We start from the raw sequence: 15,723 nt of genomic DNA on the forward strand, positions 1-15,723 counted from the left end.
CTGATTGCTTGACTGGGTCCATGCTCTCTACCTCTTGGGCCATGCCCTAGCCTTTTTAGCTCTGGTTATTTTGAGGATAAACCTTGCTTTTTTTCCTGGGCTAGCTTGGAAAGCAGTCTTGCCAGTCTATATGACAGGCGTGTACCACCATATCTAGTTTTTTCTTTTGAGATGGATCTCACAAACGTTTTTCTGTTCAAGCTAGCCTGGAACTCCTATCGAATTATTCCAACCCATTTGTTAAAAAGACTGTTTAGTCTATGAAATTCCCTTTGGTAGAACTAACAAACTGTATTTGGTGGGTTTATTTCTGTGTTATGTATGGTGTTCCAGCAATCTGGTTGCATTTATGATATTTAATTTAAAAGTATTGTATTGACTTTAAAAGTATTATATTCAGTTGCTCTCAAATTTTATTTAATTTTAAGTTTTATTGAATCTTAGTAAATTTTACTTTAATAGAAGAGAAAACTGAGTTGAAACAGAAGAAATTGCTAAATTTCAAGTCAGTAGTTCCTTATAAGGAAATCATTTCCCAAGAGATACTTTTTAAATTACTTAAAAATTATGAGACCCATTAAAACAAAATGCAATTATGTATTTTTAAATTGCATTTTATCTTTAGATTATGTTAATTAACTATGGGAGACAAACACATTAAAGTTAGTATTTTTGTTCCTTCTCTCAGCTTTCCTCTCTCATGTCTAATTTTTCTGATTATTGTTTTTGCATTACTAAGTTTTCAAAGTCTCTCAGGAGCTATAGTTCCCAAACATGCTGGATTTACATAGATCTTTCTCACCTATGAGCCTTTGTTTCTGAGCCCTTTGATTCGATCTTAGGTAGCTTTTTTTGTTATTTGCTGTTTTATGGTGTGTCTGTGTGTGTGTGTGTGTAGGAGTTGTCATTTAACAAAGCAGTTTATAAATACAATATATTTGACCACTCCTTTCAACATTCTCACCCATCCCCCCACCTAACTCTTCTCTTGCCCCTCTTCATTTTGTAGAATAAACATTGGATTCTTGTCTGCATTTATGGCTCTCAAGTAGCTCAGGAGAACCACCTATTCACTGAGGCGTTCCAGGTCTGACAATGTGCCACTCACCCCCACACTCCCACTGTAACTTCAGTGTACACAACATTCTCAGGCCAAATTTCCTTCTCTCACCACCATGTAAGAACTGGCTAGCAGTGCTTTCTTAACAAAAGACACCGAGAGAAATCCAAAGACAACTTTATTCCCCCACTTTTTGCTAATTTGCATTATTTTTCTGGATAACTATATACTTCCTTTGTGCGAAAGTTTAAATTAGTTAAAATTCCTAGGCAGTGAGCTTTCTGCCACATGTCACTAGAGAGCATGCATCATTCCTAATGTGTTTATAGATTCATCTCAATGCATGGACTCATTATTCTTTGAATGTATAGATTTATTTTCCCTCATGGAGTAAAGTATTCTTCCATTGTGACTGTACTTTCTGTTTCATTGGGGAGGGCAGAGCTCTGTTTAAGGACACTATTATCCTTGTGCTGAATCATCTTTGTCTTTGATAACTGTTTTCTTCTCTATTCATTTTTTAATGATCTCAAACTTACCTTCTATGTCATTTGATCTCTTTTTAGCAGTCTATTCTTCTTGCATAATAAATCTTAATGATTTATTATGAGTTCTGTGATGATGTGATTTCACTTCCCTTAGCTCAGTGATCTCCTAAGAGACTGAGAGAAGTCCTTCTGAGAAGTCTTAGTGATCCCCGATTTTGTTCTCTTCCATGCATGTTTCTTCCTCCCTCCCTTCCTCCCTCCCTTCCTCCCTCCCTTCCTCCCTCCCTCCCTCCCTCCCTCCTTCCCTCCTTCCCTCCCTCCCTTCCTTCCTTCCTTTCTTTGTTGTGGGACTTGAACTCAGAACCTGGGTGTTATCCCTGAGCTTTTTTGTTGAATGCTTTCCCTCTACCACTTGAGCCACTGCTCTACTTCTGGTTTTTTTAACGTGATTAATTGGAGATGAGAATCTTATGGACTCTCCTGCCCAGAGTTCGCTTCAAACTAAAATCCTCAGAGCTCAGCTTCCTGAGTAGCTAGAACTATAGCCATGAGCGACTAGAGCCTGCCAGTTTTTGTTCTCTCTCTCTCTCTCTCAATCTGTGTGTGTGTGTGTCTTTCTCTCCCTCTCACCATCCTTTCTCCCCTTTTCTCTCTTTTTCCCTTTTTATGGCTTCTTTTTCTTTTATTTGTATTTCTATTTGCATGACTTTTCATTTGTTCTAAGAGAAGACATCTTACCTATTCTGGACCTAAGATAAATTTGAGGGGCTGGGAATATAGCCTAGTGGCAAGAGTGCTTGACTCGTATACATGAAGCCCTGGGTTCGATTCCCCAGCACCACATATATAGAAAATGGCCAGAAGTGGCGCTGTGGCTCAAGTGGCAAAGTGCTAGCCTTGAGAAAAAAAAAAAAAAAAAGAAGCCAGGGACAGTGCTCAGGCCCTGAATCCAAGGCCCAGGACTGGCAAAAAAAAAAAAAAAAAAAGATAAATTTGAGACCAGTGTACTTAACATACTTAACTCTATCTAATTTTCAGTTCCCACAGAGACTAGAATGAGGGAGGAAAGTTAACTGAAGAAATGAGGCATCTTCCTTAGAGCATTTGCTGCTGCTCCTCCCATTAAGTTCATTAATTTTCTCATTCCAGAGCCCACTCCTCTAACTGGAGCTAGATCTCCTTCCCATGAAGGATTTTCGGGGGCTTTGTATTGTTTCCTGCGCCCCTCCCCCTCCATGGACATAGAGTATCTGCCTCTTTTGAGGTGCAGGCCTTTTTTCATCTTTTTCCCCAGAGAAATTATTCCCACAATTTTTAGGAACAACAAACAAAAAATAGTGAAAACTAATGCTCTAATTCAGGTTTTACTTTCCAGATTTTGAAAGACAAATGAAAAAACTTTCAATATTGTCTTGACTCATAGTAAGGCTTAAGACTGGTTGTCAAGGTCAGGTTGTGAGCCAGACTGCCTCTTTGCTTCAATCGAGAGTCCCCATCTTCTCTTGGCACTAGGTATTTATTGCAGTAAAGCCTGCCACTGAGGTTACTGATAGTAACTGTTAGAGAGATTGCAATTTTTTTCATTTCCTCAATTCTGTAGTCAATGTGGAAGGGATATTAGTGCAATTATATTGAAGTTGAAGATGCCTCCTGTCCAGAGTCCTGGGCTCATATACTGTCTTTTGATCACCAATGACTCAAGGCCAAGATATTTCCTTGAATTGCACAATTATTGAGTTCATGCTAGGGTATTGCATCAGGCAACTGTGGGGAGAAATGGAGTAGCATGCCCTTGAACTGTGCTCCAAATATATCTTATTGTCTAGGGAGGGAGATTTTACTTTAACTCCTTACAGCAGTCACCAAAGACTTATCTATTGCAGTATCTGAACTCCCTAGAAATCAATATTCTAATTAGAAAACAGTAGCTAATCTGGTCAAATGCTAATAAATGAGAATTGTGATTTATCTAGCAATAGGGAAACAACTCAGCATTAACAATTAAAAGGTCTGAAGAGAGCCTTTTTTTCCTTTCTTACTTTTCTGACTTATGCTATAAATAGCCCTTCTAAGTAATGAGTATCTGTCTGAAAAATCCGGCATCAAGACCACGGTTTAGGAACTTTTTATTTCCAGGATTCCTAGGTTCTATTTTATTTCTCAATGATAAAGGAATGGTAAGGTGAGTTCAAAGTTAAATCAACCTACCATTAAAGACTAAACCATATCATAGTCAACCAAGATACTCCCGGAAATCCATTAGAATAGACACTTCTTTACTAATCAACTCAACTGCAATGAGAAGTACTGACCACAAGTAGAACAGAGGCAGAGTCAGCAGACCCTCCTGACTCCTGGTCATTGCATGGGGGCATTACATGGATCTACAGGCAAAAGTCCAAGTTCATATCAAAGGCACGAGTTTCCAATCTGCTGAACAAAGTCTCAGAAATCTCCAGAGAATGTCATTTTTTTCTGCATTGAACACATTTACAAGGGGAGTTACTCTTTACTGCTCTTTACTTTAACCTGACTGGACAAAGTCAAAAGAGAGCAATAGTGTGTCTAAATCAGATGGACTAGTGATCTTCTAGAAAGCGCTCTACCTCATTTCAGGGGAGGGTGTGTCCTTCACTGTAGAAGGTGCTTGTACACGTTTGTTATTTTCTCCTGACGTCTTCTATTTCACCCCATATAACCTACTTACATCATATTCATACAGAGGACCCTGAACCTGCTGTGAATTATTTTCATGTCATCAAGCACTCATTTAATTTTTCCCACTATATGGATGCCTTTTCTTGCCAGTTTTCACGTTATCTTCTCTATGAACCCCCAAAATTGCCATCACTCTGTAACCTTCTTTGGTTTTCCACTCTGCCTGGTTAGCTTTTTTAATTCCAGTCACTTTTGATTTCATGTTATTGACTCCTTACCCACCTCACTCCAGGATCCAAGGTCTTATTCTTATTTGATGTAAAAGGTGTATATACCTGTTGAATACACAGGTGATTACTGAACAATTATGGAGCACTAATTCTTTGCTCATACTTCTTAAAATTCATGAAAGTCACCCTTGAAGAGTTCCTCATGTAACTCTTGAATCATTTAAAAGACATGTTTATCTACAACCAAATGCAGTATATCAAATTGATAGGCCTGGGCAAGTGCTAAGGCTGCACTGTTGGTAAGGCAACAGACCCATTTATAATCCAAGTACATCTAATCATGAACTTCACATTGCTGGCCATGTTTTTCAACATCATCCCAACCTCTGTCTCACAAACTAGTATTCACACATACCACTCAGGTATCGTATTGAAATGCTGATTCTTTTTCAGGAGACCTGGGAGATTCTGTACTTCTAATGAGATCCCAGGGAAAGTGGACACTGCTGGTCCACAGAGCACAGTTGGTATGGCAAGGCTCCGACACACTGCCAAGTCAATTGTAAAACACAATGAAGTGGTACTCATTTCTAGACAATTCCCACTGTTCTCCACTTAGGCTCTTCAACTACAATTAAATCTGGTGATTCCTCAGTACCTAGAAAATAAAAAAACAACAACTAAGGTGACAGAATGCTTCAAAACTGTCTTACTTAGTGGTTTTATCTAAGCATGAAAGGTCTTAGCTACTGAGGTCCACACGGATTAGCTGATTGTAGTCTGAGTGTACAGTAGGGTTTTCTTAAATATTCAAGACTGCTACTGTCTGCCAAAGTCTCCTCTTTTCAGGGTACTTTAGGTAAACAGAAATGCCCTTTAACAAAACAATCAAGCTTGGAGCTGGAGGTTTGGTGCAGTGGTAAGTGTTTAAGTGCTTGACTAACATATGCAAGGCCCTGAGTTTGATACCAAATATGTGTGTATACATACACATAGTTTTTAAATTATCACTAAGAGACTATTTCTTTAATAAAATTTATAAGAAAACCATTCTGTGAAAGCACCCATAGGAATGTTTTTTTTTTTTTTTACTAATTTTTAATGGCTCCTATTGTAACATCTGTTCTTTTTCATTTCATTGAAATCTGCCACTCACCATGGGACCCAAAGCCCAAGGGACCAGCAGTTGTCACTTACCAGTTTTCTGTTGCCCTTTCTACCACCACAAGATCTCCTCCCAAGTTTTTCCCTTTACATGTCTTCTTCCTTTCTTTCCCATGTCATTCTCACCCAAACCAATGGCCCTGTAGATCTTGTCCAAAGCATATCACAAGATCCTTCCCATCTACCATTCAATAGTCATCAAGAGGCAGTCTTGCTTATTTGGTATTCCTTTTTGCACACTTAATTTGTGCAATATTGAACAGAATTGGACAGGAGTGAAACTGTTGACACAATACAGGACGTATGGAAGGTACTAGAAGCTTTAACTTGCCCAGTGCCATAATCCAGAAGCACTTATCTAAAAGGCTTTACTTTTTTCTCATCTCCCATGGCCTCATTTAGGTAAATGCCAAAGATGATGAAGGTGTCCTCGTGGGATCCTGGGACAATATCTATGCTTATGGTGTTCCCCCATCGGCCTGGACTGGAAGTGTTGACATTCTACTGGAATACAGGAGCTCTGAGAAGCCAGTCCGCTATGGCCAGTGCTGGGTTTTTGCTGGTGTCTTTAACACATGTAAGTATCCAACTGATTAACATATTTTTAAATGTAAAGGAAATTTTACTTCAAGACATTTTATCTATAACCTGACAAAGAGACTTAGCATCCCCTGTTGGCTCTATAGAATTTATAGGTGACTATTCTGGGATGTAGTCAATACATAATTAAGGTGTAATGGATCAAATATGCTCAAAGTGTCTCTGATTGCAGAATCTTTATAGAAAGAATAATGGACTGTTCCTTATATCATCCATCATACAACACCCACAGCATAGAGGCCTACAGGGACCAAGGAAGAATGTGGGAGAAATGATTAGCTATTTCTAAAATTAATTTTAAAAGACTGAAGATGGAAAAACTAAAATAATAACAAGAAAAGAGACTTACTGAAAAGATGCAGACATATAGCTCATATGCTGATTTGCTGTTGAGTTTTATAAATACTTTCACTTAATTTTTATTCAAATTATGAAAGGAATTATGGAAAGTACTCTCATTTCCCTCCTTTACAAGTGAGTCTCAATGTTCTTGAGCAATTAGATATCAAAATATAATGAACCATCTTTACCTCCCCTGTTGTTTCTCAGATATCCAATCCACCCAACAGCCAATCAATGGAGCAAAACAGACAGGAACCGAAATTACTCTCTTCAGGCTTATGCCTCATTTGTCAAAATGCCATTTGCCTCTCCAGGCCCAGATAATGTTATCGTTAATTCAGTGAATATTTTAGAAAATACATTTGTTTCTATGTGTCTCTATCATTGGTAGTGATTTTCATTCATCTGCCATTTTTCCAGCCTTGAAGAAACACTAAGCTCAAGTTAAAATGTTCTTTCTGCCTGCTTATTAATAAAGAATTTTTTGCCTAGTTAGCAATTTTATAATAAAAACTGAAGAAATTGGAGACTAGGACAAGACGATTTTTTAAAAATGCGACTGTTAAATCCACCATTTTACCTCAAAGTGGTAACAGTCTAGGATTCAGTCAATGATCCAAATAGAGGGGGCTGGGAATATGGCCTAGTGGCAAGAGTGCTTGCCTCAAATACAAGAAGCCCTGGGTTCAATTCCTTAGCACCACAGATACAGAAAATGGCCAGAAGTGGCTCTGTGGCTCAAGTGGTAGAGTGCTAGCAAAAAGAAGGTAGGGACAGTGCTCAGACCCTGAGTTCAAGGCCCAGGACTGGCCAAAAAAATGAACCAAGTAGAAAGTAATCATAAGTTTTGTTTCCCATTGGCATCAACTGAATAAGCATATTTTCTTAGTCTTGAAAATATTCCCAACAATAAAAGAATATGTATTCCCTGGTAGCAATCAAGGCCAAAGCATTGGTCTCCTGGAGGTTCTAGGCATCACCCTGGGCTTCAGGACGGGCTAAAAGTGACCATGGCAGGAGTCTCCTTCCTTCTAGGATCCCACACTAATGCAGTGAGAAAACACAAGTCTTGTAAATCATTCCTAAAAGACAAAATGGACCCAAGTCCTCTTCTTGCCTACAATCTCACTGTCCCATAACTCCTTTGGGCTTAGAACCACATAAAACACAGACCTTCTTACATCCATTTGTACCTCGTTTTTATCTGGTCCTGGGCTTTGAACTCTGGGCCTAGGCCTAAGCTCCTTTTGCTTAAGGCTAGTACTCTCTACCACTTGGGCTACAGCTCTACTTCTGGCTTTTCTGTGATTAATTGGAGATAAAAGTCTCATGGACTTTTCTGCCCTGGCTGGCTTCCAACTATAATCCTCAAATCTCAGCCTCCTAAGTAGCTAGGATTACAGGCCTGATCCACTAACACATGGCTTCATTTATGCCTTTTACATAAATGAGGTATGAGCTCTGTGCCTGAAAACAGGCTTTGGTGGTAAATTATGAAAACATAGAAACAAGCTGAGTGACAGTGGCTTATGCCTGTAATCCTAGCTACTCAATAGGCTGATATCTGATGATTGTGATTCAAAGCCAGCCTGGGCAAGAAAGTCCATGAGATGCTTATCTCCAATTGACAACCAAAAAAAGACTGGGGGAAAGGGGGGACAGAGGAAGAGGCAAGAAATGGAGTTTGGGCTCAAGTGGTAGAATACTAGCTTTGCACACAAAAACTTAGGGACAGTACTCATACCTTGAATTCAAGTTCCAGGACTGGTAAAACACAAAACAAACAAAAAAAAGAAAAGGCAAAGAAAACCTGAAGAAAGATATTGAAGGGAACACAGAGGTGATACCCCCAAAGTTGAGCTTTGCCGGTCTGCAAAAGATGAGTAAAGCAGACTCAGGAACAAGTCTTATTCTATATTAGGAATTAGTATGCAGCAACTCACATTAAAATTCATTAGAAACAGCCAAGCCCTGGTGACTCATGTCCACAATCTCACATAGCTGAAATCTGAGGTTCGAGGTACAAAGCCACTCAGGACAGAAAAGCCAGTGAGATTCTTATCTCCAATTAACCAGCAAATAAAGCTAGAAGTGAAGGAGTAGCTCAAGAGGTAGAGTGCCAGCCTTAAGCAAAAAAAAGCTGAATAAGAGTATAAGGCCTTGAGTTCGAATTTCAATGATAATATGCGCGCGCGCGCGCGCGCGCACACACACACACACACACACACACACACACACACACACACACACACCAGAACCAGAATGAGAGTGCCAGTGAATTTTCTGGTAAGAGCATGGGTGAATGGGGGCTGGAGGTCAAGAGAGGAAATGTAAGTGGGAAGCATGATGACTTTGGGATTTAAGATTAAGTCATTTAAGGGAACACTTGATCCTTACCAGATCTTTGGACTTTCAAGGTTGTTCTACTGAGGGAGGTAGATACTCTTTGTTTTAAAATGCTAAACTAGGGCGGAAAGATGGCGCCGAGACAATAGGGAGGCACCCCGACTCGCACCAACTGAATAGCGAGCTGGGAACTCCAACACCCAACACTCCACCAAGAACCCAGCAAAACCAGCATCCAGAAGCAGTGGAGAAACGCAGGAAAACAAAAAGGAGCAAAAAAGAAGAACCGAAAACCTACACGGAGCCGGAGATTAATCGGGGCACCCTCCCCCCACCAGCCGGCCCTGGCCCAAACAGGGTCAGGCTGGGAAAGGGAAACCCGGCGATCGGCAGACAGGTTGCCAGGAGCGCAGAATCCATATAGCGGGAGACCCCACGGACACAAAGCAGGGTGCGGACCAAGACACACCCAGCAGCGACGAGAAGTTCGGGTCCACACCGGATTCGGACAAGGGAACCCAGCGCGGCAGAAAGAGGGAACGGGGGAGCCACCACGACACTTCGCCAACCCCTGAAGGGCCAACGGCGGTGCGGGACACGCACACAAAGCAGCAAAAGTGAGTCCCCCATAATCCCTTCCCCCAACGGGAGACCCAAGCCCGACAAAGACGATATATCTCCCTCCCTCCCCCTCCCCACTCCCGTGGGAACAAAGATTCCCCAAATCAGGCGGGAAGCTCCCAGCAGGCACTGGGAAGCCAGTCTAGCAGGGGAAGGGCGGAACAGCCCCAAGCCCCCAAAGGTTCCTGAACTGGCAGAACCGGCCCCGTCCCCTTCCCAACAGGGGCCAGGGACGGCCGGCAGGGCAAGCCCCACCCGAGGCGCCTAGACCTTGCGGACTCTTACAACTAAAATCACAGGCGCTGGTGGGCAATACCAGCCCAGCAGGGTCACCTGAGCCTGATCTCGTTCCCCCTCCTCGAAGCGGAGGCGAGGTCTGAGGGTGCCAAGCCACACCCGGACAGTCGATCCCACTGGGCCCCACACATACTGCTTCCCCCCCCCAACGGACTCGCGGGAGGGCGCAAGCACAACCCAACAACCCAGGGCTCGCTCTGGGAGGCAGACCCCACTTAAGTGCCTGTTGTAGGGGACTCACAGTGCACAGGAGGGCGGGGCCCCGGCGAAAGCGCCCGCTCTGATAGGCGTGCCCTGCACTGGTGGGCGGGGCCACAGCGACAGCACCTGCTGACGCAGACACGCCTACACAGAAGGGAGGGAAGAACTACACAGACTTCCAGATGCGCAAATCACAAAGAAACATAACTCAGTTCATCAAAGGACAAGCCAACTCGCCAGCTCCAAAAAGCAGCACGACTGGAGAGGAGATGGAGAATAAAAAAGCAAATGAGGACATGTTAACAGGAATGATCGAAACCGTCAGAAATGAAATCAGAAAACAATTCCAGGAGTTTAGAGCGGAAATCTGGAAGGACACCCAGGAAGCCAAGAAAGAAATGGAAGCAAAACTGGATACAATGCAAGCCTCGTTTAAAGAAATGGAAGCAAAAATGGATACAATGCAAGCCGCCTTTAAAGAAAATCTCCACACCCTGAGAATTGAAATGCATGAAAAAATAGATTTAAAATACAACTCTTTAAAGGAAGAAATTTCCACGATCAGAGCTGATATGACAACCATGAATAGCTCTCTGACATCCATAAACTCCGCAATTGAAACCATAACACAAAGAGTGGACCATATGGAATCCAGAATCTCTCGCCTGGACGATGAAGCAGCTGACAACAACCAGAAAATGACCACACTCCAAGAAAAGGTGAAGCTTCAGGGAAGATTACTCCAGGAACTAATGGACAAAGACAAGAGATATAATCTGCGTATAATTGGAATAGAAGAAGGAGCCGAATATCAGAGCAGAGGGCTTAATCATGTTCTCAATAAAGTTATTGCAGAAAACTTCCCCAATCTCACAGGGGACCCCATCCAGGTAACCGAAGCCTATAGGACACCTGGCAGGCCAGACCCCAGGAAAACCACCCCAAGGCACATAATATTCAAGACTACAGACCTCAAGATTAAAGAGCAAATTCTGAATTCAGCCAAAGCGAAGAAGGAAACTTTTTTCAATGGGAAGAGGATTCGAATAACATCCGACTTATCCACACAAACTTACCAAGCTCGAAGTGAGTGGAAGAACACCATCCAAGTACTTCAGAATAACAATTTACAACCTCGGATCAAATATCCAGCGAAACTGGAGTTCACATTCGAAGGGAGAACCAGATCTTTCCACACCAAAGAGGAGCTAAAGGAGTATGTGAATAAAAAACCAGCCCTACAGCGAATATTAAGAGGGGAAGCCCACCCAACAGAGATCGTAAAAGACACACAGACAGATTCAGAAAGAAACTTCAATAGCCAAAGTCCAGCAGAAACACAAGCTCACTAAAGACAAGAAGAAAAAAAAAAAAAAAAAAACAGGAAAAAACAGCCCAACAAGAAAATGGAAGGAGAAAAAACACCCTTATCCTTGATCTCTTTAAATATAAATGGCTTAAACTCCCCGATCAAGAGGAGCAGACTGGCAGAATGGATCCGCAAGCAAAAAGTTGACATCTGTTGTCTACAAGAGACCCACCTTACAGCAAGGGACAAAAACAGGCTTCGAATGAAAGGATGGAGCAAGATCTACCAAGCAAATGCACCCACCAAAACGGCAGGTGTAGCCATCCTGATCTCAGACAAGCTGGATTTCTCTTTAAAGTCCACTCAAAAAGACAAAGAAGGACACTACATATTGATACAAGGAAAAATCCAGAATCAAGACATCACGGTGATAAATGTATACTCACCGAACAAAAGAGGCCCGACATATGTCAAGCAAATTCTCACAGAATTACAGAGCAAGATAGATGCAAACACAATCATAGTGGGTGACTTTAATACTCCTCTCTCTCCAAGAGACAGATCCAACACCCAGAGGATTAGTAAGGGAGCTGAGGACCTAAATAACACCATTGCCCAAATGGATCTAACAGACCTATATAGAACCTTCCACCCTACAGAGACCCAATACACCTTCTTTTCAGCAGCCCATGGATCATATTCCAAAATAGACCACGTCATAGCCCACACAAAGAACCTCAGCAAATACAAAAGAATTGACATCATCCCATGTATTATATCTGATCACAGTGGATTAAAGGTAACCCTCAACAACAAAGGATACCACAGAGCCTATACACACTCTTGGAGGCTAAACCCCACGCTGCTATCCAACACTTGGGCCACAGATCAAATTAAAGATGAAATCAACGAATTCATAAACCACAATGACAAAGAAAACACATCACAAAGAAACCTATGGGACACAGCTAAGGCAGTACTGAGGGGCAAGATCATTGCACTCAGTACCCACATTAAAAGAATGGAAGCAGAGCAGGTGAATACCCTCACGATGAAACTAAAACAACTGGAGAAACAAGAAATGACAGAATCTAAAACGACTAGGAGGGGAGAGATTACAAAGATTAAAGAAGAGATAAATCTGATTGAAAATAGAAAGACCATTCAACAAATAAATAAGACTAAAAGCTGGTTCTTTGAGAAAATAAACAAAATTGACAGACCCCTTGCAAGACTCACAAAAAAAAGAAGAGAAGAGACTCATATACGTAAAATCAGGGACTCCACAGGAAAAATTACAACAAATACACACGATATTCAAACAATCATAAGGAGCTATTTCCAAAACCTCTACTCAACAAAAAACAATAATTTTACAGAAATGGATCAATTCTTAGAGAAGTACAAACTGCCCAAACTGAACCAAGAAGAAATAAATCAACTAAATAAACCAATAACTTACGGTGAGATACAGGAGGTAATCAAGAACCTCCCTACTAAGAAAAGCCCAGGCCCAGATGGATTCACCAATGAATTCTACAAAACCTTTAGTGAGGAGCTAATTCCAATACTCCTCAAACTCTTCCGCGAAATAGAAACGGAGGGAAAAATCCCGAACTCATTCTACGAAGCTAATATCATACTCATCCCCAAACCAGGCAAAGATCCAACAAAAAAAGAGAACTACAGACCAATATCACTAATGAACACAGATGCAAAGCTCCTCAATAAAATATTAGCTAACAGGATCCAGAAAGTGATCAAGAATATCATACATCATGACCAAGTAGGCTTCATCCCTCAGTCACAAGGATGGTTCAACATCCGTAAATCAATCAATGTAATTCACCACATAAACAGAACTAAAATCAAGAATCACATTGTTATCTCAGTCGATGCCCAAAAAGCCTTTGACAAAATACAACATCCATACCTATTAAAAGCTTTGGAGAGAACAGGAATAGATGGAACATTCCTCAAAACAATAAAAGCCATATACAACAGACCAACTGCTAATATCATATTAAATGGAGAGAAACTTAAATCATTCCCCCTAAACACAGGAACAAGACAAGGATGCCCACTCTCCCCACTTCTGTTCAACATAGTACTGGAATCCCTAGCCATAGCAATAAGGCAAGAGGAGGACATCAAAGGGATCCACATCGGCAAGGAAGAAATCAAGTTATCCCTATTCGCAGACGACATGATCTTATATCTCAAGGACCCAAAAAACTCAGTACCCAAACTCCTACATCTAATAAACCAATTTGGCAAAGTAGCAGGATACAAAATCAATCCACAAAAGTCAGCAGCTTTTCTGTACACCAGCAATAGACAAACAGAAAAGGAAATTATGGAAACGATTCCATTTACAGTAGCCAAAAAAAGAATAAAGTACCTAGGGATCAACTTAACCAAGGACGTGACGGACCTATTCAATGAAAACTACAAAAATCTAATAAGGGAAATCAAAGAAGACACAAGGAGATGGAAAGACCTCCCATGCTCATGGGTAGGCAGAATCAATATAGTGAAAATGGCCATACTGCCCAAATTGTTATACAAATTCAATGCAATACCTATCAAAATCCCAGCCACATTCTTCACTGAAATAGAGAAACCAATCCATAAGTTCATATGGAACAGCAAAAAACCTAGAATAGCCAAAGCAATTCTAGGCAAAAAACATAGTGCAGGAGGTATCACCATACCAGACTTCAAGCTCTACTACAAGGCCATCATAACAAAAACAGCATGGTATTGGTATAAAAACAGATCGGAAGACCAGTGGATTAGAATTGAAGACCCAGAAATAAAACCGCACTCTTACAGCCAACTGATATTCGACAAAGGAGCTAAAGACATACAATGGAATAAACATAGCCTCTTCAACTACTGGTGCTGGGAGAACTGGGCAGCCATATGCAGAAAACTCAAAGTAGACCCAAGCCTATCACCATGCACCAAGATCAACTCAAAATGGATCAAGGACCTCAACATCAGACCTGAATCCTTGAAACTACTGAAGGACAGAGTAGGAAAGACACTAGAACTTATAGGCACAGGAAGGAACTTCCTGAATAGAGTCCCAGGCGCACAACAAATAGGGGAAAGACTCAACAAATGGGACTACTACAAATTAAAAAGTTTCTGCACAGCTAAGGTCATAGCCACCAAAATAGAAAGACAGCCAACGATATGGGAAAGGATATTTACCAGCACAGCAACAGACAAAGGCCTGATATCTGTCATCTACAGAGAACTCAAAAAACTAAGCCCCTCCAAGCCCAATAAACCTATTAGGAAATGGGCAAAAGAGCTAAAGAGAGACTTCACAAGAGAAGATATAAAAATGGCAAAGAAACACATGAGGAAATGCTCAACATCCCTGCTAGTAAAGGAAATGCAAATAAAAACAACCCTGAGATACCACCTCACCCCAGTTAGAATGGCCTATACTCTGAACTCAGGAAACAACAAATGCTGGAGGGGCTGTGGGGAAAGAGGAACCCTTCTCCATTGTTGGTGGGAGTGCAAATTAGTACAGCCACTTTGGAGAACAGTATGGAGGTTTCTCAAAAAGCTCAATATAGACCTACCCTATGACCCAGCCATACCACTCCTAGGCATCTATCCTAAACAGCAAAACCCAAGATATCAAAAGGACATTTGTACTTCCATGTTTATCGCAGCACAATTCACAATAGCCAAAATTTGGAAACAACCCAGATGCCCCTCCACAGATGAATGGATCCAAAAAATATGGTACTTATACACAATGGAATACTACATAGCGATTAGGAATGGTGAAATATTGTTATTTGCAGGGAAATGGTCAGAACTCGAACAAATAATGTTGAGTGAGACAAGCCTAGAACACAGAAAACAAAGGGGCATGATCTCCCTGATATATGACTGTTAACAAAGGCAGATGGAGAGACAGTAGAGACCAAGTCTGTGAACACTGTATATGTGCTTGATACATTGTATACTGCATATGGGTCTACCTGACCTAGACAAGGGATGGGAAAACAGGTTGTAAGATATCACAAGAAATGTACACAATGCCCTACTATGTAACTGCACCCTCTTTGCACAGCACCTTGTAAAAAAAAAAAAAAATTTATGTTCAATTGATAATAAAAAAAAAAATAAAAATAAAATAAAAAAAAAAAAATAAAAAAAAAAAAAAATAAAAAAATAAAATGCTAAACTATTCCAAGAGAGGGGAAATAAGACAAGCCAAGTCATTAATCTTAAAATTGTCAGCCGAATTATTTTCAATGAATCCTGATGTCTGGCGTCCTGGGAGCCAGGGAGGGCATTTAGATTAAGCGTAATCAACAGATGCATATGGCAACAGATGCATCCAGGTAATTTATTATAGAACAATTAAGATGAATC

At 41.0% G+C, this 15,723-nt stretch overlaps 1 protein-coding gene across 2 annotated transcripts in view; it reads left to right on the forward strand.

Annotated features, from left to right (window-relative positions):
- Positions 1-15,723, forward strand: part of F13a1 (coagulation factor XIII A chain) — a 210,318-nt gene that overhangs the window by 101,667 nt on the left and 92,928 nt on the right. For both annotated transcript variants that reach the window (XM_048348563.1, XM_048348565.1), the window contains exon 7: positions 6,003-6,177. In XM_048348563.1, coding sequence (XP_048204520.1) covers positions 6,003-6,177 — 175 coding nt within the window. The remainder of the gene's footprint in view (positions 1-6,002; positions 6,178-15,723) is intronic.

Source organism: Perognathus longimembris, chromosome 6 (assembly GCF_023159225.1).
Source record: "Perognathus longimembris pacificus isolate PPM17 chromosome 6, ASM2315922v1, whole genome shotgun sequence".
Classification (NCBI taxonomy): Eukaryota; Metazoa; Chordata; class Mammalia; order Rodentia; family Heteromyidae; genus Perognathus; species Perognathus longimembris.